Source organism: Brachyistius frenatus, unplaced genomic scaffold (assembly GCF_029030835.1).
Source record: "Brachyistius frenatus isolate BFR_SWC_R1_liver_20210118 unplaced genomic scaffold, ASM2903083v1 Contig_8, whole genome shotgun sequence".
Lineage (NCBI taxonomy): Eukaryota > Metazoa > Chordata > Actinopteri > Embiotocidae > Brachyistius > Brachyistius frenatus.
Genome location: NW_027210607.1, coordinates 6,409,377 through 6,423,331, shown reverse-complemented (window position 1 = coordinate 6,423,331; position 13,955 = coordinate 6,409,377). Strand labels below are relative to the sequence as shown.

Here is a 13,955-nt window from a genome sequence, read left to right as displayed (position 1 = left end):
TTTCAAGGGGGAACCTTACTCTCCTCGCCCTCTGAAGAAATATCACAATCCCATCAAAAGGCCCGGGCCTGACAGCCACACTGGATGGAACTAATGGAAGTCTTGTGCACTGGCTTAAGTCCGTCGGAGGAGTTTTAATTGACAAGATGCTTTTTTCTTCTCCTGCGGATGAATTTTTCTTCAGACGGCAGCAGAGAAAACAAACAGCAGCTGATGAGACTTTTTTTTTTTTTTTTTTTTTGTAAAGATCACACAAAGAGAGATTTGTTTTTTTCTGACATCTAACACATTCTCAGACTTCAAAAAAAAAATTATTTATAGCTTTATATCTCAAAATCATCTTTCCGTACAGCTGAATTCACACGTTCTTGATGCTTTATTACGGTTTTAATCCTAACTTGAGACAAGGATACGCACATTGATGGCAAAGCATGAACGAGAAAAGAAATCTCAGGTTCAGCCACGTACGTGAATCCGAAACCAGTCAAAGACACCCAACTCAACTTAATAAATACTTTACAAAAATAATGCAGGCTTTTTACAATGAAGATCTGCCACGGAGATACAAGGGACACAGTTAAATTACAGGTTTAAATTCATGGAAATTAAAAAAAAAAAAAAAAAAAAAAAAATGCGCATGCTAAATAAACATACTCACAAGTTTACATGAACACCTGGATATTGTGATTAAAAAAAAAAAATGAAGGAAAGTTGGATGTTTTCTGTCCCCTGCACCCCAAAAAAAAACACATTCCTGAGGGATCTCCTTATTCTGCTACCACAGGCCTCTCAGATTCACCAAACATAAAGAATCTACGGAGACGACAATCTAAATGGACATTTGTACAATAATGACATTTTCCCTTTTAAGAAGATGAAGTCAGTTCTCCCTTTAGTGACCAAATCTGACACAGTTACAATTGGCAAGAAAGTTACTGGCAAAATTTCAGAGGTCTATGATGTATGAACACATGATGTTTTGTGTGTTTTGGCGAAGTCGAGAAAGGTTCGGACTCTGTTGGATTTTTATTCCTCTTGGTTCAAAAGAGCAGTAAGTTTTTCCTCAGAGCCTAAAGGTTTGTGTGTTATTTTACCAAAAACTGAATGAAAACAGTTTCAGTGCCATTTTTTTTTTTTTTTTAGGTTTAGCTGAATATTTAAACCGAGCGTGTGTGTGTGTGTGTGTGTGTGTGTGTGTGTGTGTGTGTGTGTGTTTTTCCTTTCACTCTATAGCCGACTAGAATTCCCTTGCTTCTTCAAACTGTTTGTAGTAGTCCTCGTCTTGAGGGTTGTCCGGACAATTCTGCCCGTTGTTGGGCGGCCTGGCCTGGTTGTAGCGGCTCCAGTCTCCCTTGCAGATGATCCAGGGCAGGATGTCTACCTTGTAGTGCAGGTCGGCCGAGAACTCGGTGCTGATGAGGTTGGGCGTGCCGGCCCCTTTGCCGCGGGCGATGAGCTTCATGCTGTCGTCGTAGCAGCAGTGCTGCGCGGCCAGCGTGGTGGACTCCAGGGTCAGCATGGAGCGGATGCAGTACCGGGCCGTGGGCTTGTAGATCTCCAGCTTCTCTTTGGGCCCGCTGGCGTCTTTCCAGCGGAAGTCTCGACGTGTGGGAGCGTCGTGTACGTCTGCCGTGCTGTACGCCACCTCGGTCGGGTAAGAGCAAGGGCAGCTGGGAAGGTCGTTCGCCACCTTCGTCATGTACTTCTTCAAGAAATCGCTCTTGCAGTTCATCCATCGCTCGCAGCTGTCCGTGTCTGCAAGAAATGAAAACGCGACTTGAGAAACTACGCCTCCTTTTTAACACTCAAACCTTAGAAGGTGAAACCACAAGTGCGAGAAAGTGTCACGTTTAAATTGAAGGTGTGTTTTCGCGGAGTTGATCTGAAACAGACAGACAAAGAGAGGGCGTACTGTGCTCTTCCTGCCTTGCTGCACATTTCCATCTCAGCACAGTGATGGAGCGCAGCGCGAGCATGAGGAATGCTAAGTGTGTGCAGGAGCGCTGCTGCCAGATGGATGAGCTGCCTTTGATAGTGAGAACATCTGAGTGAGGGATAGTCTGGAGGAAGACCACAGCAGACAAAGTCTTACCAACACCAAAGAGCTCCGTGGCATTGAACTCATCTGTTCCAGCTAACAGGCTCACTTCAGTAGCTGCCGTCTTGAAGGCATCTTCGATACCTTTAGAGAGATGTGTGCACAGAGAAAGGTGGATCAAAAGATGAAAAACCACTCCACCAACGCATGGATTTACAAACTGTCCTCGAATAAGCATTAATAATGCAACACGGTATCGCTGCAAAGTGTGCAATACACCTGTTAGTCTACCACGCAATACTTGGTCAGTGTTTTCCTTTGTTTGAGCATGAAAAGGAGGCCGAGCCACCAAAAATAATTTCCTTAGGTTCAGGAAAAAAAAAAGATTTCTTTCAAATAATCCATGTTGCTTTCTCGCGGACTCGAACCCTGGTCTACGCCGGGTAAAAGTCCTGTGTTTAATACATCCAACAACCCGCAACCTTCCTCCCACGCTCGGACCTTACCGCTTTTGGACCTCCCTTTTCAACCCCGGTCATACAGGCTTGTAAATTTCACGCCTTGATGAGGCAAAACGTGAGTCTGACACGGTATCCTGGAGTGGACTGACGGGTGTACTACACACTTTAGCAGGATATTGCATTAAATAATGTCCTTGGTAACGTGAATATTTGTTGTTGTTGTTGTAATCGACTTTACCTGGGCAGTTGGGCATATCGCAAGTCCTGGACTCGGTGGCTGTGCAGGCATAACCACATGACCTGGTTCTCTTCTGGTTGCCGTTTCCACAAGTGACACTGCACGCTGACCAGTTACTCCAGTCCCCCTCTCCGTCCATGTAGTCTGGGATCAGAGGGGAACAAACACAGATCCTTAACTCTGGTTCAGGCCGCAGGCTAAACTTCAGGGCCTGTTAGCATGCATCGCTAATAATAAGCGGGGTTACAACATGAAAAGGGAAGTGCGGGAGCTCACTTTGACTTTGCTTCTCAAAGCACATTCCACGTAAGCTTGTTTACACACACACACACACACACACACACACACACACACACACACACACACACACACACACAAAGTATATTGTGTCGTACATGCTGATGCAATTTTTGAACCAACAAACCCAAAGCAAAGGGCACAGTATGCGAGCTACATGGGATCCGGGAGGCAATTTAGGACGAGGGAATATTCCCACGCTGCCCGAGCATCTCCGGCTCTGCTGTTGTATATCCGTGATTCATCACTTCGAAAATGGGAAGTGAAATGGCAAGAAATCCTCTTTAACTCCAATTATCATTGAGTACATGACTGTAATGTGTATACATGGAAACAGTTACACCAAGGCTCGTCGACCACCTCACTCCGGCATCACTATACCGCACGCATGCACACACATCTTGAAAGCAGCACTCCGTCAATGAGAAGAATTAATGTGGGCATTTTGGGATGGAAGCATTTCTGGCCGGGATCCAGACCTTCCTATACACCCCCCCGCTGCCATCTGCCCCTGGTTACCAGCGTTTTGTAGAAATACAGGCCAGATAGGCATCTAGCTTTCCTGCCCTCCCCCTTTCTAAAGCAAGATACTCATCTGGTGGCAGGACTCCCGAGTTTAGAGGAACTTGATAATGACCTGTGCTCAGACCACAGATGGGACAACTGAGTGTTCTATCAGTGGCCTGTGATGGATGACCCTTGTTAGTCGTCCACAGTTATGATTATTAGGTTTAAAACCAAGACAGTAATGATGATAAAAATGTTTCCTTGTCTATTAGTGTGGTAGAAAATGAAGGATGAATGAGAGCTGACCACAGTGATAAGCCAGAGACATTAAGCACGGGCTCCGGTTTTACAAAAAAAAAGTGGATAAAATGTTATTTTCCACAGCACACGCATTCCTGTTCAACCATGTTGGTTTGGGCATGCTACAACACGGGCCGGACGCACACTGTATGACAGCGAGCGTAAATTCTTTCACTGCAGATTTATCTGCGGGGTGACTTTTGAAGAGCGTTGTGAGAACGGTGTGGAAGCCTCGCAGAGCTCCCGGCCCCGTTCCTGTGACTGAACTTTGATGAAGCGAGGCGTTTAAACTGTGTCACGTAGCGAGCTCCGCAACACAGAGGAATCCGTTTCATAAAAGAGTGTTAAAGGGTTCAATCGGGCTCCCGAAGGCTCGCCTGGGATGACTGCACTTATTATGGTGACAGCTTAAATCAGCAAATCTGCAAATTACAGATTCCACATCAGACTACGGCCATCTGTGGAAACACTGGGGACCGGTGCTCGAGTAAGGACCCAGTTAAATATTCTGCAACGCGCAGTCGTTTCCTTCCACACACACACACACACACACACACACACACACACACACACACACACACACACACACACACACACACACACACTCACACTCACACTCACCATATTCAGTTTGAGGTTTGCTTCCCCTCCTGTCCCAGTCTGCTGGTGGCCTGAGGAAGTTGCTGTCCTCCCTGTTGTTCCCGTAGGAGCGATCATGCTCCTCTGTTTGATGAGTGGACGAGGACGAGGACGATGAAGAAGTGTGAGGCCACCAGTTTCTCCAGTTAGGGGAAGCCCAGTTGGGCTTGCTTTCCTTACGGAGACCTTTTTCTGGCTCGTGACCCTCTAGTCCATCCACTACTTCAATGGTCACCTATTGAAAGAACAGAAGACAATAGTTGATATTGTTTATATTTGAGGTGGGACAAAAAGTTCCTGAAACTGCTCCTGTTGCGCACGTATGAACACAGCACTGTGCACGGAGCATGAAGAAGCTATAACACCCGTGAGTTTGTATTCTAAGTTTCGTCACTCCATCAACATCAGCACCTGAGTTACACTCGATTTTTTTTTTGACCACTGTGTGATGACACTACGGACTTGAGCAGAGAGCACACGGCAAATGTTTGTGTTAAACTCAGAAAATCAGCAACAAACCCTTAAAATGTTCCCAAAAGCCTTCACCAATGAAGCAATAAGCCTGGCGAGGTGTTTCGAGTGACATTTGCAAATCAAGAGGGGCGGAACATCGCTGTCCAACACCGAAGAAGGCGCTTCAGGTCAGGAGAACAACCGGGTGGGTTTTCTTTGACATTGGCAGGGTTTTGCACTGTGAATTCATCCCCCATGATCAGACTGTCAACACCCAATTCTACTGTGACGTTTTGAGGAGTCTGAGGAAAACCATTAAGCACAACCAAGCTGAACTGTGGCATTTCGGTTCTCCAACAACTCTACCCACTGGATTTGGCTGCCTGAGAGTTCTTACTGTTCCCCAAAAGATTTGACACAAACTTTGTTGTGCGTTCTCTGCTCAGGTTTCGGGTCCAAGGCGAAATTGCAAATGTACCATACCAGGGGTAAACAAAAAAACAGAAAACCCCAGAAACTCTGAAGCTGATGTTGATCGAGGGACGTTACTTGGAAGACTTACCCATGAGGGTTATTGCTTCCCCCTGCTCCGTGCACGTGACTGTGCTCTGCCACATTTGTGTGCAGCAGAAACAGTCTTGAAGCTTTTTGATCGCACCTCTCCGATCTTTATATATTCATGTGCTTTTAAACAGAATGGGTCCAATGGGTTCATTAAGGTGGCACTTTCTGATACCCCTTACACACAATATCACCCCCTCCCCCTCTCTGTCCTAACACATGTGCCTCCCAGATGAGGGGGGGAACACCACCCCTGCCCCACAGTCACCCTCCCACCTCTCGGGCTCTCTCCACCTAAACACAAAGTTCAAAGGGCTACTCAGCCTCCTCCAGACCATGAAAGCCAGATGAATCCCAGGATCAAAGACACCCCTCCCCCCCGCTCCCCTTCTCCCACAGCCTCACGCCCTTCCTCAATTGGTTGCTCTGCTCTCTTCCCACATCTTGAGATGTTAATACACTTTGTTCGTGCTCGGATTTAGCACAGTGATGCCCTCACAAATGGAAGGACCCCCTAGCTGGATTAGACAGGAGAATGATTTAAACATGGCAGCGGTTACTCAACCATCTGCATCACCGAGGGACTTACGAGCAAGGTCTTGCCACACATTTACATAAGCTGCCGTCTGTCGTCCTGCACATGGGTTAGTCGTGAGGCTTTGCTGGTTAGCGTCTGCCTTTCAGCCGTCATTATGATTGACGCGAGGCTTCAGTGTCTATCTTAAGCTTTATTACGCGGTAGGAAGTGTGAAAAGGGGGAGGGGGCGGGGGGGTTGGAGAAAAAGGGGGTAGTGATGTGCACCACACTATTCTCCTTCTTCCTGTTTGCTCTTCCTGTTTGCTCTTCCTGTCCTCTGTGCTTGAGTAGCCATGTCTTAAAGTGAGTAAAAGCACCAAAGTACACTGGCAGGTGCGCAGAGACACACATATCACCTGTATGTTAGGATTCTGTCCGTTGATGTCAGCTTTGGAGAGGTCGGGGAAGTTGTGCAGATCTAGGAGGAAGGCTCCGGGGCCGTCCCGGTGTACATTGCTGCCTTGAGCCCAGGGGAGGGTCGCGGGCCGATGGGCTAGCCGGTGTTCGGGACCAGACCTCCGGTCCTCAGCAGCCAGATGGGCAGAAGAGCTGCTTTTTGCATTTATGTTGTTCTGCTGAGGAGAGAAAGAAGTGTTATGTTAATTATATGTTTGTGCATTCATTATTTTCACGATTATAAAGATGATTTAATTCCCTTCTGTGTGAATGATAAAACCAAAAGCCCTTCAATATCACTTGGCATTTAGGGAATCTGCACACTCAGCAGCGTCAGATTGACCGCTCATGTTGACAGAGGTTCATGTGGCCGTGACCTCTGTCATGAATCCCGTGGACGCCGAACTCTGTACTGCTAAGAGCACAGAAAGAAGGAGCCACTGAAATAGCGGAACAACCATCCCGCTGCGCTCTGTGCATCCGTTTGCTTCCACCAAAATACACATCTAGAGCCGGTGTCACAGCTACACTGTATATTTTTTCCATTTTAACTGACAAGAGTACGCTGCTGCTTTACCATAGCAAAACGATGTGGACGCACTGTACGTAGCTTGTCCTGGTGCTGGCTGGGAGAAAAGCGCTACGTAAGACTGATGGGTTTCTTGCGCTGCGGCTATAACGGAGAAACCTAAAGCAAACATCGCAAAAATAATTACATCTGCTGTCTTGTAGACGGAAAAACATTTGGTCTTCTGACGGGAGTGTTGTAAATCCATCCAATAAAGGACAGTCGAGGCGTATGTCCCATATCAGGTATGCACAGAAAGAGCAATTACTCGATTGGACAGACAGCCATAAGTAATCGGCAATCATCCATTCTGGGGTGGCAGAAAATAAGATCAAAGAGAGCCATCAATCATGCTCCTTGTTTTCTTTTTTTCATGTCCCGTTTCTTCCTCCCCGGTGTTTTTGTGGCCGGGGCCGAGCCCTGAGAATATGGCAGCAGTGCTGTACGTTTGCGGTGGCCAGTCACAGACAAAGTGTCAGCTCAGCCACATTGTGGTGGGTATAAAAGCCCCCAGTGGAGCTGTTTGTGTCCAGCCAAGGTGCACTGTGGGGGCAATGGAGGCGCTGCAAATGGAGCTGCGCAGCAAGGGAGGGAGGGTTATAAATGTACATGTAACTTGTATTTAACCGCAGAGGGGACAGCGGCTGCACAGAGAGACTTCCATATCCACTGAGCATTACTTTTCTGAATCCACAACCAAGGAAAAAGATGGGAGGTAATGTGATAATATGATGGATTTCTAAGAATTTGAGAAAACCTTCACGTCATATTTCTCAATGTGAGCTATAGCCATAATTACAACTATTATACAACCAGCCATGATTTTAAGAAAGATGAGTAGAGGGTTCTGAAATTGTGCCTGTAGCCACCAAATAAAAAGGAGATGACAAGCTTTTACCATAAATGGGAGGATTATAATTTTTTTTTTATGAGAACTTATATTCAGAATCATAAAATAATAAAAAAAAATATGTCTCATTTCCACAACCCAGCAATTGTGGCTGAGAGCTGAGTGTAGAGAAACAGCAGCGCAGTTCTGTGCATCAGACCCTTTATGTGAACACCACAGGACCCTCTTTAGTTCTATCGCAAGTACTTGGACTGTGAGATGACCATGTGATAACCCGGCCTTTCAAGCTCACGGTCTTCAGATTTTACTCTGTGGCTGAAACCGAGCCCTGCAGAGGGAGCGACCCCAACAGGACGCTCACAGGTTTGATCACAACATAAATACAAACACACAACTGTAAGCAAAGTAAACAAAGTGACTGAGCTCATGTGGGTGTTTTACACATAGCCTTATGGATCATATTAGCATTTACCCGCAGATGGTATGAGTTACTCTTCAGTTCTGACATTCTGTGGTAATCATAATAATACAAATAGTCTTTTAAATCTGCTGCCTGAAAACATTTCATATCCACTGGAGACGTCCTCAGACTGAGGTGTTTTCATTCTCACCTTTCATCCAGAGATGCTCAGACTACAGATCAAACACAGAAATGACTGTGACTGACTTATGATTTAATACTTTCTTCATGAGTTTGTCTATCAAAAGAAAGCAGATGCCACAAACTGTGTTTCAAAATATACAAACTGTTCTTTCATCATGACACCTACTAAGTGTTTTCAGTTTAAATGAATCCTTGTTGATCCAGTTTAATTCTGTCGGAATCTTCTGCAGAGTCATATTCTGTTGCACCACACATGGCAGGTAGATTATCTAATCCTGACACATATTTCCGTTTACTTGAAGTCAGACTTCAAAGTATCCTGAATAATCCCGGAGCAGCTCTCACACAGAGTGGGGGCTAAAGCTTTTGTGTAAACACAGAGAGATTGTCAGTTTATGGGCAAATATTGGCAGCTTAGCAGCACTAATGTGACTTGATTAATGTTTAAGCCACATATTATGTTGCAGATAGGATCGGAGTGCACCATTATAATCACCTCACCATATTCTCAGTCAGTTTCATCAAGTTATGTCTTCAAATGGTTTAAATCACATGACTGAACATGGAGGGATGGTTTCTGCTGTGCTGTGTTGGTTCTTTGAACGCAGTCATTTGTCACCATGGACAAACTCTATCTGTTCAGTCTGCTATTGGATGTCTGTTGCCAGTAAGTAAAGTCCAGAGACATTCATAAAAGTGTACATCAAATTAAAAAAACAAACAAACAATGTAGCCACCAGTTACAATCCCCAGAGTCATATTATTGCCATATTGCGCACGCACACACACACACACACACACAACACACACACACAAATTGAGGGCACCCAGAGGCTGCATTTTGATGAGTGCTCATCTAAAGTAGTAGCAGATGAGTACTTCAGATAAGTAAATAAGTAGTCAATTCAAACCAACATCTTTGCATTCACAAGCCATTTTGTCTCATCTGTTGGCCAGCATCACCCATTATAGACAAAAGATATAACTACCTTTGGGATTATTTTTCAAACAGAGAATTTGTAATCTTCCACTCGAGTTAATATTTCACGTTAAACATTTTATTTTTTTAGGCCTTGAACAGTCAAACCTCAGACAATTTGGTGCCAACAGAACAGATGCTGATTAAAAAAAATAATCTTATTTTATACAGAGTATGATCTTAAATATGATGCTGTTGATTAAAGCCTTGAACATGTCGGTAAATTGGAAAACAGTCCATCACTTGGCTGAGGAGGAAATCGAAGGCTGCACTGCCATTTTTCTAAATCTGTATTTCCATCTGGGAGCTCAGCCGTGTGAAGGACAAGCTCTGAAATTTTATACATCCAAGTTACTGACTTTCAATTTTTGGTCTTACTCAGAATTTAAGCAGAACATTTGAGCAGAACATTTGAGGGGAAGCAGAAGGTTAAGGAATTTAGCATCAGAAAGGAAACTAGTAGAAGAGTCAAGTCTGTCGATATCTGATAATATCAACATAAACACCTCTCTCTTTTCTAAATGACGTTCATTGAGTTTGAAACACAATCTAATGAGGAAAATATGCTGTTTCCTGATGTTTTTTTTTTCTCTTGTACAACCCAGACTGTGACAGTTCACAAGAGAAACTGATTTAAAAATCAGCAGCGCTCCCCTTTGATGGCCGGCTGCTCCACAGTCCCCATCACCCATCTGAGATCCTCCTCAACCAGCAACATGCTTTAATTTGGAGATCAAAAAAGTGACACACCAGTCCTCAGTTCATCTGGGGCCTCCCAGGATGTCACCCCCCACTCCTACAAGCCATGAATGAACACTTGCACCCCCCCCCTCCCCCTTCCCTACCACCACCCCACAGTATCTCTTCTTCTTTTCCCGCTTCCCCCTGTTTCACTTTGTGAGGGCTGCTTAAAGGGGCATGACTCTATTTTCAATTTGGAGCAACTCGGGGGTCCTTCCCCCGGGGGAGGCTGGCAGGAAATGAAGGCAGGCCACATTGTGCCAGATCCTTTTCAGCGCTACACTTACGTAGGTGGAGGAGAAAATCATCCTTACCCTGTCACACAACTCATACTGGATGGTACGCAAATGTTTATTTACCCCAATGGAATTGAAGAGACACATGTGACATGTAACAGACCTCTGGAAAAGAACAGATGCAGATAACCTCAAGAGTCATGACTTTGTACAGTATTAGTTGATGCATTATATGAATTTTTTAATCAATATCACTAACTTTGCACACAGTGGGTGAATCTCCCTCCTTGGACCAGTGATGCTAATGTGCATCAGACCGAAGAGTTTCCTCTCTCCACTTCCGGTGCACGGAGCTGCATCCTGTCGTTTGTGTTTCTGTGAATGCCTTTTTAAATATGACACCTTTGGATGACAATACACTTCCTGGGCCGTGACAAGCACTGCTGAAAGATGACATCACCGTCTTCAGTGGTGGGTTAGTGAGGCATATCTGCACAAAGTCAGAGCATTCATGAGCAAAAAAAAAAAAAGAAGAAAAAAAAAACATTCAAGGCTCATCTTAAATCAGATTCTCCATGTAAATTTGGATTAACGACAAAAGGGATGTTGAAGTTGGGATCTGAGGCATGTGTTTGGTATTTCTACTTTGATTCCTCAGGAGAAACTCCCTGCAACTCCTCCTGCTCATCCCATCCAACATTTGGCCGCGTGACAAATATTCAATAAATTCCTGGAATATTTCCTCAGCTTTGCATGGCCTAATATCCAACAAAAGACAGGCTTGCTGTTGCATATACGCAGGTCGGTGCGCAGTGATGGCAGTGATAGAGAAGATAAGAAAAAAAAATTACCTTCACCATCCTCGGTTGAAGTGAAACATTCTTTCCATTCATTTAACCTGAGCCCGAATAAAGCATTTATACAGGGACGCCATTCCAGGGGGCATGAATGCCCATTCATCACGAGGGGGAAGAAGAAAAGTATTTCAGTAGCATGCTAAATATACATCAAAAAGCAGCTGAAGGATGCTTAACACTCTCTAAAAAAGCCTGTTGATCCCAGACCCGTATTAACCCTCAGGTCAGGATTTGGGGCTCGACTGGAGTCTGTGTGCTTTATGTTGATGTTAAAATGGGCAGTTAAACCATTAAAGCTGTCTTAAGTGGTGTCATGTTGACAAATGTCTCCCTTGCGAAATTTTGCGGAGACACGCTCTAAACTGGACCGCAATCCTGAGAGGTGTCATTAAAAACTGTATTCAGACCTGACTACATTTCCAAAACTTTTAAGCCATCGGATCATTTCCAGTGACCTCGCCTGCACGTCGGAGTATCATGCAGGATCAACTAAAACAAGTTCATTTTAAGGCTTGATCTGGATTGGGGGCAGAAGTCAGGGTGATGCCAGACTCTTCTCCAAACACACTTTGCAGGAAAGGGGGCACCTTCAGTGGGTTCAGCTCTGACCTCTCTGCCTTATCAATTGAACGCTTGGATGACAGTGATGAGCCCATGATGACAGAGCAGTGCCTGCAGCCGGAGCATTTAACCCCGGACAGTAGGGAGGTGTGTCTGCTGTGGGGGCTGATCTCTGACCCTACCTCATCTCCTACCCCTCTGCTGGCTGGCCATCATTCCCAGGGGAGACCTCTTAGGAGACTTCATCCTTGTGGATGTCAATCTCCTCACAGGACCCCCCCCCCCCCCCCCTCCCCCGGGGAATGGAGGCCTTATTTTACCTGGGCTCATATGAGTATTTTATCAAACCCACCTGTGACCACATTGTGCATCAAATTTCCCCACAAGAAATCTCCCTTCTGAAAAGCACCTTACCACACGTTTCCAAACTCACCTCTCTGAGTGTAGCGTCCTGATCCAGGCTCAGAGTTACATTTCCTTGGGGCAGCGGGTTGCCGCGCAGCACTGTAATGTGCAAGGTAAGGAGAAGAAGTCCCAGGAGCAGCAGCAGTTCCGCCGCCAGTCGCACCATCCTCTTGACGCGGCCGCTCTTGGGCGCCTGCGGTGTGGCCGGAGCTCCGACTCCGCCTCCTCCCGGTGCAGAGACTCCAATCTCCGGATCCGCCGGGGACGAGGAGCCGCAACACCACTTGGGAGCCACTTCGGGAATCAGAATTGCAAAAAACGAAGGGAAACGGATCGGAGAGGGGGGGGGGAGACGAATAGTTTGGAAAAGTGATGTAGTTCAATTTTAATTGTTGTTGTTTTTTTCTCTTTTTAAACGGTGTTGCTGTCCTAAATCAAGATTTATCTTCTTTTACTGATTGTTCGTAAAGTTTGAATTCAGCCAAATGTCACAAGAGTCAACGCTGATGTGCCGATATTAACGTGCTGAACTCTGCCGGGCTGATCCAGCGTGCAGCATTAACACTTTCCGCTCTTGTTGCGCCCTCGTCAAATCTCCAAGCTCAGGAAACTTGCAGCCCTGTTGCCCCGTGGTGTCCCCGCCGCATTATCGGCCTCATGCTACACTTTTCCTCACTTCCACTTCATCCGCTTTTTCTTGATCTGTCCGCATTCTGCGTTATCCACGCGAGACCACCTCTGGAGAAAACGTACAGGTAGTTGAAAGAGAGCTCTTCCCAGTTCAGACTTCACGGCGGACTTCTGTCTGCTTCAAAAACAGTTTTCATCCATTGCTGTGGATTGTGGGCCCACAGAAATAAATACTCTGGTAGGCGTGCGTCTCTGACGAGACCTACAGAAGGAAACAGGTCAAACCATATCAAACTACGGCTCCACTGAGACTCACGCTGTTCTTGTTGTGCGCTCTTGAGGTGGTTTTATACCAAACGCCCCCGTGTGCAGGCGCCCTCCCCCTGGTTAACTCTTTCGTCCCTCTGAACCAGCCCTCGCCAAACTGAGGTCCGTCCGGTTTTAACGTCAAACTCTCATGAGGAAGATGAGAAGAGCAACACCACGAAAGCACACGTGCTCCACTCCACTGCAAACAAGGAACAATGGTGATTTCTGGTCACATTCTTAAAATGACAGAAATGTATCTTTTAAAAACTATAAATGTAAATTAGAAATTAAGCAAGCTTTCATGAATTCTCCCCATTTGAATTTACATTACTGATACACATGCTGTTTAATTAATCCCCACACAATATACTATAGAAAAACACCTCTTGAGGCACAATGAGGACTCCCTGCCTGATCCACTGAAAGTATCCTCGGTGGTCCCCGGAGGCGCACTTGGGCACACCAGCGCGTCGCACCGCGGAGGAAGACACCCGAAGGCGGCTTTACAGGAGGTCCGCCTCTCATGTTGACATGTGTACAGCAGCACCTGTGGATCCGACGGAAGGTGCCGTAACACTTCACTTAAGCAAGACAAATGGTGCGTAATGTGATTAGCCCCGTGTGAGACTTTTTATTGTCCGCTTCAAAGGACAGGCCGCTGTGTCAAATTATGCACCGAGCAGGGGTGCTGGCGCTCCAGCGTGGGTGACAGATCACTGATCCTGCAGGGCGCGCATTCCGTGTCGTT

General features: G+C 45.9%; 1 protein-coding gene across 2 annotated transcripts; it reads right to left on the bottom strand.

The window, feature by feature from the left end:
* Window positions 1-1,186: 1,186 nt before the first annotated feature.
* Window positions 1,187-13,383, bottom strand: ism1 (isthmin 1). 2 transcript variants are annotated; one of them, XM_069690117.1, is made up of 6 exons: window positions 12,297-13,383; window positions 6,428-6,646; window positions 4,463-4,715; window positions 2,738-2,881; window positions 2,093-2,182; window positions 1,187-1,755 (listed from the first exon to the last, which is right to left on the bottom strand). In XM_069690117.1, exons 1-6 carry the CDS (start codon window positions 12,432-12,434, stop codon window positions 1,238-1,240), a joined length of 1,362 nt encoding a protein of 453 aa, XP_069546218.1. In that variant the 5' UTR covers window positions 12,435-13,383; the 3' UTR covers window positions 1,187-1,237. The 2 variants fall into 2 exon arrangements, with proteins under 2 accessions (XP_069546218.1, XP_069546219.1); XM_069690118.1 differs by having other exon boundaries at window positions 6,428-6,643.
* Window positions 13,384-13,955: the final 572 nt, after the last annotated feature.